The sequence below is a fragment of the Moschus berezovskii genome, chromosome 7 (genome assembly GCF_049115385.1).
Source record: "Moschus berezovskii isolate FMDL1 chromosome 7, NW_MosBer_1.0, whole genome shotgun sequence".
Taxonomy (NCBI): Eukaryota; Metazoa; Chordata; class Mammalia; order Artiodactyla; family Moschidae; genus Moschus; species Moschus berezovskii.
The window spans coordinates 23465587-23485075 of NC_142466.1; the positions used below are offsets into that span (position 1 = coordinate 23465587).

Consider the following 19489-nt stretch of genomic DNA (forward strand, 5'->3'; position numbering starts at 1 on the left):
TCCATTGTATATGTGTACCACATGTTCTTTATCCATTCCTCTGTTGATGGATATTCAGGTTGCTTCCATGTCTTGGTTATTCTAAACAGTGCTTCAGTGACCACTGGGGTGCATGTATTCTTTCAGATCATGTTTTTCTCCAGATACATGCCCAGGAGTCAGACTGTAGGGTCATATGGTAGCTCTATTTTTAGTGTGTAAGTAACCTCCATCCTGTTCTCCATAGAAGCTGTAACAGTTTACATTCCCACCATTAGTGTAGGAGGGCTGCCTTCTCTTCACATCCTCTCCACCATTTATTGTTTGTGGATTTTCTGATGATGGTCATTCTGGCTGGTGTGAGGTGATAGCTCATGCAGTAATATTTTATTTATTTTTGGTTATGCTGGGTTTTCATTGCTTTGCTTGGACTTTCTCTAGTTGCCATGAGAGAAGGCTACTCTTAACTTAGGTACAGGATTCTCACTTTGGTGACTTCTCTTGTTGCCAAGCACAGGCTCCAGGGCATGCAGGCTCAGTACCTGTGGCAAGCAGGCTCTAGGATGCTCAGGCTTCAGTAGTTGTGTCCTAGTTGCTCTGTGGTATGTATCCGGAGCAGGGATTGAATCCGTTTCCCCTGCAGTGTCAGGCAGATTTTTATCCATTGTGCTACCATGGAAACACTTGATGTCTGATTTTAAAACCAGGTTTGTGTTTAGATCCAAAATCCTACCGGGCAGCCTACAAAGTTAAGTCATAAAACTATGATCCATAATCTATTTTCAAAAACTCACTTGTCCCTTTCTTGTCCCTCACACACTCTATGCAAGAAATACATAATCTCCAGAGGTACTCCCCAAATTCGCTCTTTCACTGCTGCCGTCATACACTTCTCTTTTTCTTTTGCACTTCTTGCCTCAAATCCCTTTAAAAAATGGCCTTGGATTCTCTTACTGGTCACCTTCACTCCTAAACTCTTCTTGCTTTCCTCCCTTTCAAAAAACCAAGAACCAGTATGAAACAGCAGTTTATAAGGAAAGAAGGAAGAGAGAAAATGTAGGAACACTGGTATGCCAATAGTATTTTATTCCTGCTCCCCTTTCCTCAACAGAAAGAACTAATTTACATTTAAAAGGTCCATACACTTATTTTCGTAGATAAATGATTAAACAACATCAGACTATTGATCATGAGGAAATAGCGTTCTAATCAGTGGAACAGTATTCAGCATTGTAAACCAAGAACCCAAGTTAAAACTAATCTTATATGTTAGAACTTACTTTTAAAAGGGTTTCAGGTGATATTTTAAATTGCCTCAGCCTTTCTTTTTCAAACAAATTCGATTACATAAAACAAGAAAAATAACGTGCTGATAACTTTTGATAAATTTCTTTTTGGGGGTACAAAATAATGTAATTTTTTTCTCATTTACGGCGGCCTTTTCCTGACATATGCCAGACCGTCAATAACCAAGAGCCCACTATTTGACTATTAAATAAATTGAGAAAGGATAAATAAAAACGCCAAGTGCCTTCAGAAGTGAAAAGGAATCATGCCTAGAAGGTAGTGTTAATGATGAAAAATAAAGAAGCAAGAAACTGCTCTTGTACAACTTCTTAAAACACATTAAAAAAACTGTCCATGTGATGATGGTAATGAGTTTCTCCTAAATTTGCCTCATTGTTGTTGAGTCAAACAAAAATTGAAAGACAAATGAAACCGGAATGCACCTTACGGTGCATTCTAGAGTGACAAAGACTGAAAAACAGTATCAACAAGGCAAAAGGCTATTGTAACGTTCCATCTACGGTTCTTTGTAAATGGAAACACACAGCAAAATCCCTCCCACTCTGCTCGGCCGCCCTCAAACTCCGCAGCCAACCTCCGCAGTAGGCTGAGGCGGTTTGATTGGCCCCTCCCCGCCTTCAGAAACGAACCTCGACGTTTGCGGCGCGACGGAAGTGACGTCAAGCTGCGACGCCGGCTCCTGCAGCTCGGCGCTGCGGGAGGCGTTTGGTCCGTCTGGAGACGGCGGCTTTCACCGGATGGTTGCTGGAGTGGGATCATGACGGGGAAGAAGTCTTCCAGGGAGAAGCGGCGCAAACGAAGCGGCCAGGAGGCGGCGGCGGCCCTCGCGGCGCCGGACCTGGTCCCCGCCGTCGGCAGCGGGGGCAGTGGAAGCACCAGCGGCTGCGGGAGCGCCAGCGGCTGCGGGAGCGTCACCTGCTGTGGGAACACTAGCGTGAGTGGAAGTGTCACCGGCGGTGGCAGCGGCGGCAGCTGCTGGGGTGGCAGCAGCGTGGAGCGCGGTGAGCGTCGGAAGCGGAGAAGCACTGACTCATCTTCCAGCGTCTCCGGCTCCCTGCAGCAGGTGCGTGCGCGTCGTTCTCGCCGCTTCGCGAAGCGGCCGCGTTTCAGAAGGCGGGCCGAGAGCGGAATGTGACTGCGGGACGCGGTGCCTGCCGTCGCTCCTGTTAGCGCTGCGGCCCTACGGGATCCGGTGTCTGAAGTTCACGTTCCTAAGTTCCCTAAGCCCCACGCTCCCACGACTTGAACTTAAAGTTTCTGGGTTTGCTGATCGTCTGATGGCCTTTAGCTCCTTCCACTCCTGTGGTCACCTTAGTCTCCCTGAAGAGTGTGGGTTAGGAACTAGCCTTCAGTGCCCTTGCAAACCCCGCTTTACTTCTCTTCATCTACTTTATACAAGATGAGAAAATTGAGGATCAAAGAGCTTAAGGAAGTTTACTGGTAGTTACCAGTTTGTTAATAACACCTGCATTCGAATCCAATATCTGATTATAAAAGCCCTCTTTACTGTGATACATATACACAATGGAGTATTACTCAGCTATTAAAAAGAATGCATTTGAATCAGTTCTAATGAGGTGGATGTAACTAGAGCCTATTTACTCAGAGTGAAGTAAGTCAGAAAAATACCAATACAGTATATTAACACATATATATGGAATTTAGAAAGATGGTAACGATGACCCTATATGCGAGACAGCAAAAGAGACATAGATGTAAAGAACAGACTGTTGGACTTTGTGGGAGAAGGCGAGGGTGGGATGATGTGAGAGAATAGAATTGAAATAGGTATAATATCATATGTGAAATAGATCGTCAGGTCAGGTTCCTTGCACGAGGCAGGATGCTCAGGGCTGGTGCACTGGGATGACCCTGAGGGATGGGCTGGGGAGGGAGGTGGGAGGGAGGGTCAGGACGGGGAACACGTGTACACCCATGGCTGATTCATGCGAATGTATGGCAAAAACCACCACAATATTGTGAAGTAATTAGCCTCCAATTAAAATAAATTAAAAAAAAAACCGAAAACAAGCAAAAGAAATAAAACCCCTCTTTATGCGCCTTCAACCTGGCAAAATACTGCTGTTTAAAAAAAAAAAAGTTTGCTCACATTATAAAACAGATGCAGGAAAAAAATAAAAACGCACAAGAAGACCAGTTGCAGGACTGCATGCTTTGAATATATACAACACAAATGACGGGAAATGGAAGGCTTTCTTTATGCTTCCTCATTAATTGGTACGCAGCCCCTTCATTAACTTGTCAGCCTTGATATTTATTATTTTTTGTTATTTTGCATTATCTAAGGCTTTTTTTTTTTTTTTCAATCTTTTAGTGTAGTGTCGAAGACAGGCATTCTTAGCAGGCATTCTTTTCCCGTTCCTTTTTGTAGTAGAAACAGTTTTTTAATTTTATACCAGTAAGTCTATTTGTCATAGATTCTGAAAGATATCTGATCAAGTTAAGGGAATTTTTAATTTCTGGTTTTCTGAGATTTTGTGGAGTTTTATCAGATAGCTTTAAGGCATTCTGTTGAGGGGTCATAGAGTTTTCTTTCTTTAATCCGATAATGTAATTTTATTGATAAATTTATTTCTCCTTGCTTTTTGAGATAAATCCTATTTGATTTGTTGATTTGGTTGTTGTACTTGACTGTAATTCAGTATTAAATACATTTGTGTTTATGTTAAGTTAAATCAGGTTATGTTTTTTATTTTTGTAGTAACTCTGTTTTGTTTTAGTATTGGACTATGGATTGAGTTGGGAAAACTTAACTTCTTTTTTTTTTTTTTTCATGTATTACAGAGTAGTTTATATCTTTCTCTCAAGGGTGTACTTGACTGTTGGACCATACAGCTGTTTGGGTCTGGTGGATTTTTCTAGGGGTACTGTTTTTTTCCTTAACGCCTCTCATCTTTTTTTTCTCCCCCACGTTCTTTGATAGTTATATTCAGTTTTTCTATTCCTTCTAGATTTAGTTTTGGATCAGTTCAGTTCAGGCACTCAGTTGTGTCTGACTCTTTGTGACCCCATGGACTGTAGCACGCCAGGCTTCCCTTTCCATCACCAACTCCCAGAACTTGCTCAAACTCATGTCCATCGAGTCTGTGATGCCATCCAGCTGTCGCATCCTCTATCATCCCCTTCTCCTCCTGCCTTCAATTTTTCCCAGCATCAGGGTCTTTTCCAGTGAGTCAGTTCTTCACTTCAAGTGGCCAAAGTATTGGAGTTTCAGCTTCAGCATCAGTCCTTCCAATGAATATTCGGGACTGATTTCCTCCAGGATTGACTGGTTGGATCTCCTTGCAGTCCAAGGGACTCTCAAGAGTCTTCTCCAACACCACAGTTCAAAAACATCAGTTCTTCGGCACTCAGCTTTCTTTATGGTCCCACTCTCACATGCATATATGACTACTGGAAAAACCATAGCTTTGAGTAGACGGACCTTTGTTGGCAAAGTGATGTCTCTGCTTTTTAATATGCTGTCTAGGTTTGTCATAGCTTTTCTTCCAAGGAGCAAGCATCGTTTGATTTCATTTTTGGATATCGCTATTCTTATCTTAAATAGTTTACATATTTTTAGTACTCTATTATTATGAGAAGACCAGTAATAAGGATTGTGTAAGCATTTGCATACAGAACTAAACTGTACTTTTATCAAATTGCCAACATCCGCTGGATCATGGAGAAAGCAAGAGAGTTTCAGAAAAACATCTATTTCTGCTTCATTGACTATGCCAAAGCCTTTGACTGTGTCGATCACAATAAACTGTGGAACATTCTGAAAGAGATGGGAATCCCAGACCACCTGACCTGCCTCTTGAGAAACCTGTATGTAGGTCAGAAAGCAACAGTCAGAACTGTACATGGAACAACAGACTGGTTCCGAATAGGAAAAGGAGTACGTCAAGGCTGTATATTGTCACCTTGCTTATTTAACTTATATGCAGAGTACATCATGAGGAATGCTGGGCTGGAAGAAGCACAAGCTGGAATCAAGATTGCCGGGAGAAATATCAATAACCTCAGATATGCAGATGACACTGCCCTTATGGCAGAAAGTGAAGAGGACCTCAAAAGCCTCTTGATGAAAGTGAAAGAGGAGAGTGAAAAGGTTGGCTTGAAGCTCAACATTCAGAAAACGAAGGTCATGGCATCTGGTCCCATCACTTCATGGGAAATAGATGGAAAAACAGTGAAAACAGTGTCAGACTTTATTTTTTTGGGCTCCAAAATCACTGCAGATGCTGATTGCAGCCATGAAATTAAAAGACGCTTGCTCCTTGGAAGGAAAGTTATGACCAACCTTGATAGTATATTAAAAAGCAGAGACATTACTTTGCCAACCAAGGTTCGTCTAGTCAAGGCAATGGTTTTTCCCATGGTCATGTATGGATGTGAGAGCTGGACTGTGAAGAAAGCTGATCATCGAAGAATTGATGCTTTTGAACTGTGGTGTTGGAGAAGACTCTTGAGAGTCCCTTGGACTGCAAGGAGATCCAACCAGTCCATTCTAGAGGAGATCAATCCTGGGTGTTCATTGGAAGGACTTATGCTAAAGCTGAAACTGCAATACTTTGGCCACCTCATGCGACGAGTTGACTCACTGGAAAAGACTCTGATGCTGGGAAAGGTTGGGGGCGGGAGGAGAAGGGGACGACGGAGAATGAGATGGCTGGATGGCATCACCGACTCTGTGGACATGAGTTTGAGTGTACTCCGGGAGTTGGTGATGGACAGGGAGGCCTGGCGTGCTGTGATTCATGGGGTCGCGGAGAGTCGGACACGACTGAGCGACTGAACTGAACTGAACTGAACTTCATTGGGAAGTCTTCCAAATAGGGAGGATGATTATGTGTGCATTTTATAAAATCCATTTTGGTGACAGTATACAAAACAGATTGGTGAGACCTTTGATTAGATGTAGGGAGTCCAGTGTGTGTGAACTCAGTCACTCAGTTGTGTCTGACTCTTTGTGGCCATGGACTGTAGCCCACCAGGCTCCTCTGTGCATGGGTTTCTCCAGGCAAGAATATGGGAGTGGTTTGCCATTTCCTACTCCAGGGGAATCTTCTCCATCCAGGGATTGAACCTGCATCTCTTGGCAAGCAGGTTCTTTACCACTCTTGCCACCTGGAGGGAATCTAGGCAAAAAGAATGTTGCCTTGGATCAGCATTCTGGCAGTAGACTCGAGAGACTGGATAGATTTGGAAAATAGGAAGCAAAGTTGATTGAATTGTCTTAAATTACTTGCCTGCTTTGAATATGATTTCATATTTAACAGTTTTTAAAATGACAGTAGCTTCTGGTAAGCAGTGGTACTTTATTATATGTGTGATTTGTAACATTTTGCTGCTATCCTATTTCTTTTTAAGAATTAAGAATGACCATACATACATAAAGTTCTTGGGTGAATGGTCTACTGGAGGAGTGTCGTATTCTTCAGAAGTCTGAAATTGTAGAAAATTATTCAATATTGAGTTTATTTTCATTTGCATGTTGTAAGATATTATTTTTTCTTTACTTTTTATCAATTTGCTGATAATTACAGCCTGGAGAGTAATGTCAAAGAATACTGAGCAATTAAATAGTCTTTGCTGTTGTTTTAAATAACTGATTTATGCAACCAAAGAATTTGGAGATGTTTAATAAAGATTTTATTAAATGATGTATGTTGTTATAGACATATTTTTATTGTTTAATGGTTCTTTATGTCTTTTAATTTTAGGAGGCCAAATATCTTTTGCCACCTCTGGAAAAAGAGTTATTCTTGGCAGAGCACAGTGACCTTGAAGAAGGTGGACTAGACCTGACTGTGGCATTAAAACCCGTCAGTTTCTATATATCAGACAAAAAAGAAATGCTTCGGCAGTGTTTCTGTATCATAGGAGAGAAGAAGTTACAGAAGATGCTTCCTGATGTGTTAAAGGTACTTCATGACATACATTAGCAGGTTCCCCGCTATATAAAGATATACAGAAGCTTTCTTTGTAGCAGTCATTTTACTTAAAGGAAATTATGATTGTGTGTTTTCAGCTAAGCTACTTCAAAAAGATATAGGGATTTTGCAGAACCATAATGGCTTGTGTATTGAAAAATTTGCCATAAAGAAATGGGGCACTTTACTGTATTTAGGTAAGGAATTTTTTGACCTTCTGGGAATAATTCTGTTAAATTTTAGCAATTTAAGTAACTAGATTAGATATACACTGATTCTTGCTTTAAGAAGTAGTATACTGCTATGTAACAGTATGTAATAAAAGAAAGTGAAAGTGTTAGTCACTCTCATGTCAGACTCTGTGACTCCGTGGACTGTAGCCCATCAGGCTCCTTTCTCCATGGAATTCTCCAGGCAAAAATACTGGAGTGGGTTGCCATTTTGTTCTCCAGGGGATCTTACTGATTCAGGGATTGAACCCTGGGTCTTCCACGTTGCAGGCAGACTCTTTACCAACTGAGTCACCAGGAAAGACCACAGTATGCAATGATAGTTGCTAATAGCCAGTATTTCATTAAATTCTTAAATGTTTTTGTATGTTTATTTCTGAAAATTACTCAGAAACTTATGTGGTATTGTAATTTTACTGGTATGGAAAAAAGACTTGGACAGGTTAAATCCAACAACATATATATCTAAGATGAATGGAGCCAGGGCTAGAATATTTAAGTGTTTAGTGATATTAGCCTAACATAAATAGGAGAAGACTCTTGAGAGTCCCTTGGACTGCAAGGAGATCCAACCAGTCCATCCTGAAGGAAATCAGTACTGAATATTCATTGGAAGGACTGAAGCTGAAACTCCAATACTTTGGCCACCTGATGTGAAGAATTGACTCATTTGAAAAGACCCTGATTCTGGGAAGGATTGGGGGCAGGAGGAGAAGGGGATGACAGAGGCTGAAATGGTTGGATGGCATCACCGACTCAATGGACATGGGTTTGGGTGAACTCCGGGAGTTGGTGATGGACAGGGAGGCTTGGCGTGCTGTGGTTCATGGGGTCGCAAAGAGTCAGACACAACTGAGGGACTGAACTGAACTGAAATAGTCTGCTATTAACAATATCTGGGCACCTGACTCACTCTTTAGTTTGTTCTTTCATAGTAAACATGACTTTATATATTCCAATTAAAACTATAAATTGTAATGTTTGCATGTTAACTGGCAGGTCTTCAGATTTTATCCCATAAAAAAGATTTATGTGACTTTTCATTTGTTTGACTGCACAACTTGGCTAAGCAAGACTTTTTTTAATGCTTGTTGTTTTCTAGTTTACTTTGGTGCTGTATTTTATATATGCATTTTTAAAAATATCATTTTCTTTAGAACTGTTCAATAGAAGAAATTAAAAGACTTTGCCAGGAACAGCTAGAGCTGCTGTCTGAAAAAAAAATTTTGAAGATTCTTGAGGGTAAGAATGCATATTTCTACCTTCTGGTAACTTAGTATAGATAGTTAATACTATATTTAGCATAAATCATGAGGTATTTTTATTTGACTTCAGCTTTATTCTTAGTCATTAATTAATGAATATTTGTACTTCTCTTTATAGAAAATTATAGTTTATATCGTAGAATAGCATCTCAGGAATGGACTTTTTGATGTATGTGTGGTTTTTCCAAATCAGTTATGTAGGTAAGAACATTTAAGTTTGTGTGGAAAAAAAAAGAAAAAAGTTTATTCAGAATTCTACAAAAATTTATTATTAAGAAGGCAAAGACTTCTCTTAAGATATATTTTAGTTTTTTACTTTCTCACTGCTTCTGATTATCCATTGAATACCATTTCTGCTCTAATAAGAGCCAGATGCAGAGTTAGAATAATTTCTTGCAAATTCCTGACATTTGTCTGTCACCCTAAAGTAAGACTTTTCTTTGCAATACATTACCTGTAGAATTTTGGATTTTTAAGCTGGTTTTTTTGACTCTACAAGGATGTTAGTATTAGCGTTACAAGAGAAGGAACAAAAAAATGGAGACTTTCAATTTCTAGAGATAACATCTTTTTAAACTGTAAAATGGTTTAATGGAATCTGTAACTGGTAAAAGATGTGTGCATGTGTGTATAGTCTGTAAGTGTATATGTATATTTATATATATATATACACACACACATTCTCATTTATATACATTTTATGCATTTATAGAATAGATAAATAGAACAGATACCTAAAAAGGCATTTTAAATATAAGAATTAAAACTGTTATCTTTCAACAACTATCAGGTTTCTTAATCTGTCACTTTATAGATGAAACCTTCTGTATAATGATAAGTTGCTCTGACTTTTTGTCTTATAAGTGTGTTTTCAATTTTTTTTTTTTTATGTCATTCACAAGGTGACAATGGTATGGACTCTGAAATGGAAGAAGAAGCAGATGATGGCTCTAAGATGGTATCTGATTTAGTTAATCAGTAAGTTAAAAGTATTCATTATATTTCATAATTGCTTTGTTATCTCTGATGATTTCTTACCTCAAGAATGTGATTGTTTTTCTATGTTATAGTTATATAAAGAGATTCAACATTGTTGGATTGAATTTTTTACCTGTAGTGATTGGTCCTTTTGATTTGTGAGGATGGAATTAATTGCTTTCAGGATTAAGATGATTTTATTAAACTACTACTCAGAAATAGGACTATAACAGTGCCAACAGGGAAGCAGAATCACATCTCTCATTTGGAATTTGAATATATATACTACTACTTATACCCACTGTTTATTAAGTACTTACTGTAACAAACATGTTAGTAGTTTAGAAGACTTTATCTCACTGAATTCTTCTACATACCTCTTAATGTTTGGTGATAATAGCTTCTTTTCATGGATCAGATAGTAGGCTGGTTCATTTGATATCAGTTCAGTTAGTTCAGTCACTCAGTGGTGTTCAGCTCTTTGCGACCCCATGGACTGCTGCATGCCAGATTTCCCTGTCCATCACCAACTCCTGAAGCTTGCTCAAACTCATGTCCATCAAGTCGGTGATGCCATCCAACCATCTCATCCTCTGTCATCTCCTTCTCCTTCTGCCTTCAATCTTGCCCAGCATCAGGGTCTTTTTCCAATGAGTCAGTTCTTTTATTAATATAGGTACAGTTAATTTGATTATTGCGATGATGAAAAATAGCTGAAGCTCTGGAATGCCAACTAATTAAGAAATGACATGCTAATTTTCTAGGCTATTCTGTTCTGCCATGGGCTTATTAAACTTTCACCCACTAATTTTATCATCTGTTCTGATTTTTGACTAAAATATTTTTTTTGGTCATCACCAGAGACTGACTTGCATCTCTGTTTGCAATGTTTGGCTATAGGCAGCAGCCCAACTAAAAACATAACCAGGGACAGTAACATAAATCAGTAGCACATATTTAACCTGAAACCTGAGTATATTTTCATTTCTGCTGCTGCTGCTAAGTTGCTTCAGTCGTGTCCGATTCTGTGCGACCCCATAGATGGAAGCCCTCTAGGCTCCCCCATCCCTGGAATTCTCCAGGCAAGAACACTGGAGTGGGTTGCCATTTCCTTCTCCAATGCATGAAAGTGAAAAGTGAAAGTGAAGTTGCTTAGTCGTGTCTGATTCTTAGTGACCCCATGGACCATAGCCCACCAGGCTCCTCCATCCATGGGATCTTCCAGGCAGGAGTACTGGAGTGGGGTGCCATTGCCTTCTCCGTTTTCATTTCTGATGGAGTGCTGTTGGGTAACTATCACTGGAAAATGACAGTTTAATTTCATATAGTAAGTGTAGAGAGCATCAGCTAATCCACTTATACTGAAGCACTGAAGAGATCATTGTATCTTGGCCACATCATAATCAGTAGGTTTTTGGTCATCACATTCATCTTGCCTCAGAATGTCATACGATGATTTATACTTACCCACAAAGTATAAAATGTACACATTTCTACAGTCTTGCTATTGACTTTTCTTCAAAATGTGTACTTTAAATTGTTTATATTTATGCTAGTCTCATTTAGATAGTTTAAGCCTGTCACTTTTTAGTTTTACATTTTAGTTTCTTAAATAATCTAAGTTAATCATCTTGTTTCTTGATGCTTTTTACAGAACATCAACTTTTGCTTGATTATTTTGTTTTCTTTTGTTTAAATGTGTTTATTTTTCCAATTTTTGAGGTGTTTTCAAGGTTAAGTCCTTTATTGTTCACACCTGAACACTAATGCTACTTTTCTACTGTTCAGTTCAGTTCAGTCGCTTAGTCGTGTCCGACTCTTTGCAGCCCCATGAATCACAGCTCGCCAGGCCTCCCTGTCCATCACCAATTCCTGGAGTTCACTCAAACTCATGTCCAGGTTATATAGGCTTTAAAAAAAAAATCATATTTGTAAGCTGCTGCTGCTGCTGCTGCTGCTAAGTCACTTCAGTCGTATCCGACTCTGTGTGACCCCATAGACGGAAGCCCACCAGGCTCCCCCGTCCCTGGGATTCTCCAGGCAAGAACACTGGAGTGGGTTGCCATTTCCTTCTCCAGTGTGTGAAAGTGGAAAGTGAAAAGTGAAAGTGAAGTCGCTCAGTCGTGTCCGACCCTTAGCGACCCCACGGACTGCAGCCTACCAGGCTCCTCCATCCATGGGATTTTCTAGGCAATAGTACTGGAGTGGCTTGCCATTGCCTTCTCCGTATTTGTAAGCTACAGGATGCCAAATAAGTAATATTAAGAGCATTGTATGCTAGACACTGTTCTAATCACTTTACTTGCCTTCATTCACTCATTGGGTTTGTACAGTAGCCTTGTGAGGTAGGTGGTATTAGTATCATCATTTTACAGATGGACAGATAAGGCCTAGAAAGATTTTTGTGCCTGAGATCACACAAATGAATGTGGAAGTAGAAGCAGTGTTAGTTATGAAGAGACTGTAAGTGTTCATGTAAATGGACCAAGCTTTAAAACACTTAACCTTCTCTAAAATCACTTTGTACATTTGTAAAATATGGGTAATATTTGGCCCCAATAGGATTATTGGGATTAAATGGTAGTGAAGTGGTAAAGAATCCACCTGCCAGTGCAGGAGATGCAGGTTTAATCCTTCGGTCAGGAAGATCCCCTAGATAGGAAATGACAGTCTGCTTCAGTGTTCTTGCCTGGAGAATTCCAGGAGGAGCCTGGTGGGCCATGATCCATGTGGTCACAAAGAGTCAGACATGGCTGAGCAACACTAATGTGATTTGTTTGTTATTTTTAAGAAATTTTGACTGTTTTGTTACTAACCTTAGTTATGAATAGGGAGATACACTGCACTCTGAAACAGTGAAGGTAGGACCGGGAAATAATGTGGGAAAATGTTGTCCTTAGCCAACATTGCTGACTTGACAATTTGCTGCTTGCTTTGTGCTCAGACGTCAGTTCAGTCCTGTTAATTTCTGTTGAGTTGAACTGAACCTGGTGGGCACACTCATATAAACTTAATTCCAGTGCTTTCGCAGAGGGTTAAGTTAGTTAACATGTTTGGTACTTGGTGCTGGAAATTTTCGTGTTTTTTATTACCTGCTGGTTTTTTACTCTAATAGAAAACAGTAGTCTGACCTGTCTGGATGCTGAGGGAACACTTTTGAGTAGGCCAGAACCTTCAAGGAATTCAGCAATTTGGGAGAGGAAAATAAGGCTGAATACATTGAACAGGTAGCTTCTGTGGAAGGATTAATAGGCAATAGGAAAGGAAACTTTAGCAAAATAATGATAACTCTCAAAGAAGTAGAGTTAGAACACAAATGTAGTTTCAGGAACTAAAACAATTCCGAATTCCTAAATTTAGGCGACAAACTGATAAAGAGATTAGCCATGACTGGAGGCTACATCCTTGTGCTGCTGCTGCTGCTACGTCGCTTCAGTTGTGTCTGACTCTGTGTGACCCCATAGATGGCAGCCCACCAGGCTCCACCACCATTGTGCTAAGAAACTAAACTGAATAAATAAATACAGAACAGGAGAGAGAAACCACACGCAGAAAGTGTAAATCTTTATGTATAACTCATGGTTACCTGGAACACAGTTTTAGACCTGTCTTGAACATACTAGAAATCCTGGAAAGAGAAACAAATAGTTAGGAAAGAATCGAAGAAATGATAGAATTAACATTCTTTATTTAAAGACATAAAAAATTAAGGACAAGGATAACAATCTGGTTATGAGCTGAAATGTGTCCCTCCAAAATTCGTACTGAAATTGAAGAAAGTAGGGAAAACCACTAGACCATTCAGATATGACTTAAATCAAATCCCTTATGATTATACAGTAGAAGTAAGAAATAGATTTAAGGGACTAGATCTGATAGATAGAGTGCCTGATGAACTCTGGACGGAGGTTCGTGACATTGTACAGGAGACAGGGACCAAGACCATCCCCATGGAAAAGAAATGCAAAAAAGCAAAATGGCTGTCTGAGGAGGCCTTACAAATAGCTGAGAAAAGAAGAGAAGCGAAAAGCAAAGGAGAAAAGGAAAGATATAAGCATCTGAATGCAGAGTTCCAAAGAATAGCAAGGAGAGATAAGAAAGCCTTCCTCAGCGATCAATGCAAAGAAATAGAGGAAAACAACAGGATATGAAAAATAAGAGATCTCTTCAAGAAAATTAGAGATATCAAGGGAACATTTCATGCAAAGATGGGCTCGATAAAGGACAGAAATGGTATGGACCTAACAGAAGCAGAAGATATTAAGAAGAGGTGGCAGGAATACACGGAAGAACTGTACAAAAAAGATCTTCATGACCAAGATAATCATGATGGCGTGATCACTCACCTAGAGCCAGACATCTTGGAATGTGAAGTCAAGTGGGCCTTAGAGAGCATCACTACGAACAAAGCTAGTGGAGGTGATGGAATTCCAATTGAGCTATTTCAAATCCTGAAAGATGATGCTGTGAAAGTGCTGTACCCAATATGCCAGCAAATTTGGAAAACTCAGCAGTGGCCACAGGGCTGGAAAAGGTCAGTCTTCATTCCAATCCCAAAGAAAGGCAATGCCAAAGAATGCTCAAACTACCGCACAGTTGCACTCATCTCACACGCTAGTAAAGTCATGCTCAAAATTCTCCAAGCCAGGCTTCAGCAATATGTGAACCGTGAACTTCCAGATGTTCAAGCAGGTTTTAGAAAAGGCAGAGGCACCAGAGATCAAATTGCCAACATCCACTGGATCATGGAGAAAGCAAGAGAGTTCCAGAAAAACATCTATTTCTGCTTCATTGACTATGCCAAAGCCTTTGACTGTGTGGATCACAATAAACTGTGGAACATTCTGAAAGAGATGGGAATCCCAGACCACCTGACCTGCCTCTTGAGAAACCTGTATGCAGGTCAGGAAGCAACAGTTAGAATTGGACATGAAACAACAGACTCCAAATAGGAAAAGGAGTGCGTCAAGGTTGTATATTGTCACCCTGCTTATTTAGCTTATATGCAGAGTACATCATGAGGAACGCTGGGCTGGAAGAAGCACAAGCTGGAATCAAGATTGCTGGGAGAAATATCAATAATCTCAGATATGCAGATGACACCACCCTTATGGCAGAAAGTGAAGAGGAACTCAAAAGCCTCTTGATGAAAGTGAAAGAGGAGAGTGAAAAGGTTGGCTTAAAGCTCAACATTCAGAAAACGAAGATCATGGCATGTGGTCCCATCACTTCACGGGAAATAGATGGGGAAACAGTGGAAGCAGTGTCAGACTTTATTTTTTTGGGCTCCAAAATCACTGCAGATGCTGCTTGCAGCCATGAAATTAAAAGACGCTTACTCCTTGGAAGGAAAGTTATGACCAACCTAGATAGCATATTAAAAAGCAGAGACATTACTTTGCCAACCAAGGTGCATCTAGTCAAGGCTATGGCTTTTCCCGTGGTCATGTATGGATGTGAGAGTTGGACTGTGAAGAAAGCTGATCACCGAAAAATTGATGCTTTTGTAGTGTGGTGCTGGAGAAGACTCTTGAGAGTCCCTTGGACTGCAGGGAGATCCAACCAGTCCATTCTAAAGGAGATCAATCCTGGGTGTTCATTGGAAGGACTGATACTAAAACTGAACCTCCAATACTTTGGCCACCTCATGCGACGAGTTGACTCACTGGAAAAGACTCTGATCCTGGGAGGGATTGCGGGTGGGAGGAGACGGGGATGACAGAGAATGAGATGGCTGGATGGCATCACCGACTCGATGGACATGAGTTTGAGTGAACCCTGGGAGTTGGTGATGGACAGGGAGGCCTGTCGTGCTGTGATTCATGGGGTCACAAAGAGTCAGACACGACTGAGCAACTGAACTGTACTGAAAATTCATACATAGAAGTCCGTAACCCTTAGCACTTTAGAACATAATCTCATTTGGAGAAGAGGTGATTTGTTTGTTTTTTAGTCACTGAATCATCTCTCATTCTTTTCCTACCTAATGGACTATATAGCTTGCCAGGCTCCTCTGTCCATGGGATTCTCCAGACAAGAATATGGGAATGGGTTTCCATTTCCTTCTTCAGGGGATCTTCCCCACCCAAGGACTGAACCTGTGTCTCCTGCTTGGCAGGCAAATTCTTTACCACTGAGCCACCTGGGAAGCCCAAAGAGGTGATTAAGTCAGTCCAGTCTGACTGGTGTCCTTACAAGAAAAGGAAATTTGAGTGCACTGAGAGACACTGGAGCTGTACCCAGCAGAGCAGAGCAGAGCCATGTGAAAACTGTCTGCAAGTCAAGGAGAGGCCTCGGAGGAAACCAAATCTGCAGACACCTTGATCTTCAACTTCCACCATGCAGAACTGTGAGGAATGCATTTTTATTGCTTAAGCCAGCCAGTCTTGGTATTTTGTTATGACAGCTCTAGCAGACAAATACAAACTTATATGTCTATTTGTGTATGTGTGTAAATTTCCTGGTGAATTTTCCCCCAAACTTTTTATTTTGGAAACTTCAAACTTATATTTTGGAGAACTTTAAACTTACGTAAAATTGAAAGACTGATATGATGAACATCCGTATACTTTCTTCCTAGACTCAGCAACAGTGAGATCTTGCCAGTTTTGCTTTTCCTCTCTCCTTATTTTTATCCTTTTCCCCCAGGAACCATTTGTGTTAGGTTTCTAGAGCTGCCAGAACAGAGTACCATAGACTGGCTGGGTTAAACAGCAGAAACTTATTTTCTCACCGTTCTGGAGGATGAAAGTCCAAGATCAGGGAACTGACAGGGTTCTTTTCTCTGAGGCCTCTCCCCTTGACTTGCATATGGCCACCCTCTTGCAGCCTTTTCACTTGGTTGACTTCCTTTGTGTGTTTCCCTGTTGTCTCTCCCTGTGTGCTGTTCTCTCCTTATAAGGTCACCAGTCACAATGGGTTAGGGCCCACCATTGTGGCCTTCAGTCCGTTCAGTTCAGTCGCTCAATCGTGTCTGACTCTTTGTGACCCTGTAGACTACAACACGCCAGGTTTTCCTGTCCATCACCAACTCCTGGAGCTTGCTCAAACTCATGTCCATCGAATCGGTGATGTTATCCAGCTGTCTCTTAATGTGTCATCCCCTTCTCCTCCTGCCTTCAGTCTTTCCCAGCATCAGGGTCTTTTACAAGGAGTCAGTTCTTTGCATCAGGTGGCCAAAGTATTGGAGTCTCAGCTTCAGCATCAGTCCTTCCAATGAATATTCAGGACTAATTTCCTTTAGGATTGACTGGTTTGATCTCGTTGCAGTCCAAGGGACTCTCAAGAGTCTTCTCCAACACCAAAGTTCAAAAGCATCAATTCTTCAGTGCTCAGCTTTCTTTGTGGTCCAACTCTCATATGCATACACGACTACTGGAAAAGCCATAGCTTTGACTAGACAGACCACTGTTGGCAAAGTGATGTCTCTGCTCTTTAATATGCAGTCTGCTGCTGCTAAGTCACTTCAGTAGTGTCCGACTCTGTGCAACCCCATAGATGGCAGCCCACCAGGCTCCCCTATCCCTGGGATTCCCAGGCAAGAACACTGGAGCGGGTTGCCATTTACTTCTCCAATGCATGGAAGTGAAAAGTGAAAGTGAAGTCTCTCAGTCATGTCCGACTCTTCATGACCCCATGGACTGCAGCCTACCAGGCTCCTCCGTCCATGGGATTTTCCAGGCAAGAGTACTGGAGTGGGGTGCCATTGCCTTCTCCGTAATATGCAGTCTAGGTTTGTCATAACATTTCTTCCAAGGAGCAAGCATGTTTTAATTTCATGGCTGTAGTCACCATCTGCAGTGATTTTGGAGCCCATGAAAATAAAGTCTGTTACTGTTTCCATTGTTTCCCCATCTATTTGCCATGAAGTGATGAGACCAGATGCCATGATCTTCGTTTTTTGAATGTTGAGTTTTAAGCCAGCTTTTTCACTCTCCTCTTTCACTCTTATCAAGAGGCTCTTTAGTTTTTCTTCGCTTTCTGCTATAGGGTTGGTGGTATCTGCATATCTAAGGTTACTGGACTTACTTTAACTTAAATTAGCTTTTTAAAGGCCCTATTTCTAAAATGGTCACATTCTCAGGTACTGGAGTTAGGGTTTCACATGCGAATTTTTTGTGAGGAAATAGTTCAGTTCATATCCTATTAAAAACTAAGTTGTAGATGTCATAACATTTCATGCCTAAACAATTCAGTGTGCACTTCTTAAAAATAAGGCCAATCATCACTCTTTAGAAATAATCAGTAATAAATTGTTCATATAAAATTTCCCCAATTGCTAAAATAAATTTATAGCATATTTAATTAATTACCCGATTGATTCTGATCCAGAATCCAGTGGAATTCATGTGTTACGTTTGACTGTTAGTATTACAAAGTTGGGTTTTCTTTATCTTTGGGTTTGTTGTTTTTTTATTTTAATTTTGGCTGTGCTGAGTCTTTGTTGCATCACGTGGGCTTTCTCTAATTGTGGCACACAGACCTCTGTGGTACACGGGCTCTGGAGTATGTGGGCTCAGTCGCTGCAGGTGCATGGGCTGCTCTGGTTGTGGTACACCTGCTTAGTTGCCCCGAGACATGTGGGATTTTAGTTCTCAGATCAGGGATTGAACCCACACCCCCTGCATTGCAAGGTGGATTCTAAAATCAGTGGACCAGCAGGGAAGTCTGAAAGCTGAATTTAAAGAGAAGATGTAGATAGAAGAGATAAAAACTTAATGAGTAGTCCAGGAACTTAGTTCACATCGTAAAGGAACTTAAAAAATAACAAACCAAAAGAAAGTAGAAAGAATAACAGAGGTAAACATTAAAATTAAAGACAAGAAAATAAAAGGATAAACAAATTTATAAACTTGATTTTTGTGAAGACAAGAAAATAAGATGAATTCTTCTTAGATCTGATTAAGGAAATAAGTGGAGAGCAATTAAAATGGAGATTAGTGAGGAAGGAAGAGAGTCATGCATTTTATGAGCTTGAAAGAATAGTGAGAAACTGCATGCAGCATTGTATAAACAAATTTGAAGCTAGCAAATGGATATTCTATCAAAATACACATTAACCAAATTAACTTTTCCCTAAAGTGGAAAACCTGAAGAGATTAACAAACAAGAAATTAGAAAGGTGAATAGACATCTGTTGAAAAAGACAAGGTGAATCCACAGCATTATTTACAAGACTCAATACTTGTAACGTGTTTATAGCTAATAAAATGTTCAGTAATGTTATCTGTTATTAATTTTGAATAGATTACACCTGTGCTATTTAAATTAGTTCAAGCCCTAGAAAAAGATGAAAAGAGTTTCAGTTTACTTTATAACTTCTCCATAGTTTTAATATTTCAAATTTCATACATAGTGTCAAAAAAAATGTGGGCGGATTATAGGCCTTCTCACTTGTGAATATAGATGCAAAAATTGTAAGTACAACATTAGCATATAGAATCCAGCAGTGTATTAGTGAATAATTATACTACTGACCAAGTAGGATTTACTCTAGGAATTTATAGAAGACTTAATTAGAAAGTCTTTTAATGTAATTCATTTCAATAAATTAAAGGAGAAAAAAGTTCAGATAAGTAAATGCTAAAAATGCCTTTGATAATACCTCGCAGTTGTTTCTAATATAAGCTATGAGGTAAAAAGATATATAAAACTATTCAGATACAGTGATGACCATTTGATCAGACAAGCACTCACTTGGTGAACTAAAATGAGGAATCAGACAAGACCATTCGTTTTCAACATTTCTTGAAAGTTCAAGCAAATGCAGTTAGATCAGGAAAGAAACAAA

The 19489-nt window shown here is 40.0% G+C and overlaps 1 protein-coding gene across 1 annotated transcript in view; it reads left to right on the top strand.

Moving 5' to 3' along the window:
• Nucleotides 1-1931: 1931 nt before the first annotated feature.
• CAAP1 (caspase activity and apoptosis inhibitor 1) overlaps nucleotides 1932-19489 on the top strand; it is an 84637-nt gene continuing 67079 nt past the window's right edge. The window contains exons 1-4 of the mRNA XM_055428137.2: nucleotides 1932-2350; nucleotides 7017-7217; nucleotides 8614-8698; nucleotides 9624-9699. Coding sequence (XP_055284112.1) covers nucleotides 2045-2350; nucleotides 7017-7217; nucleotides 8614-8698; nucleotides 9624-9699 — 668 coding nt within the window. The 5' untranslated portion in view covers nucleotides 1932-2044. The remainder of the gene's footprint in view (nucleotides 2351-7016; nucleotides 7218-8613; nucleotides 8699-9623; nucleotides 9700-19489) is intronic.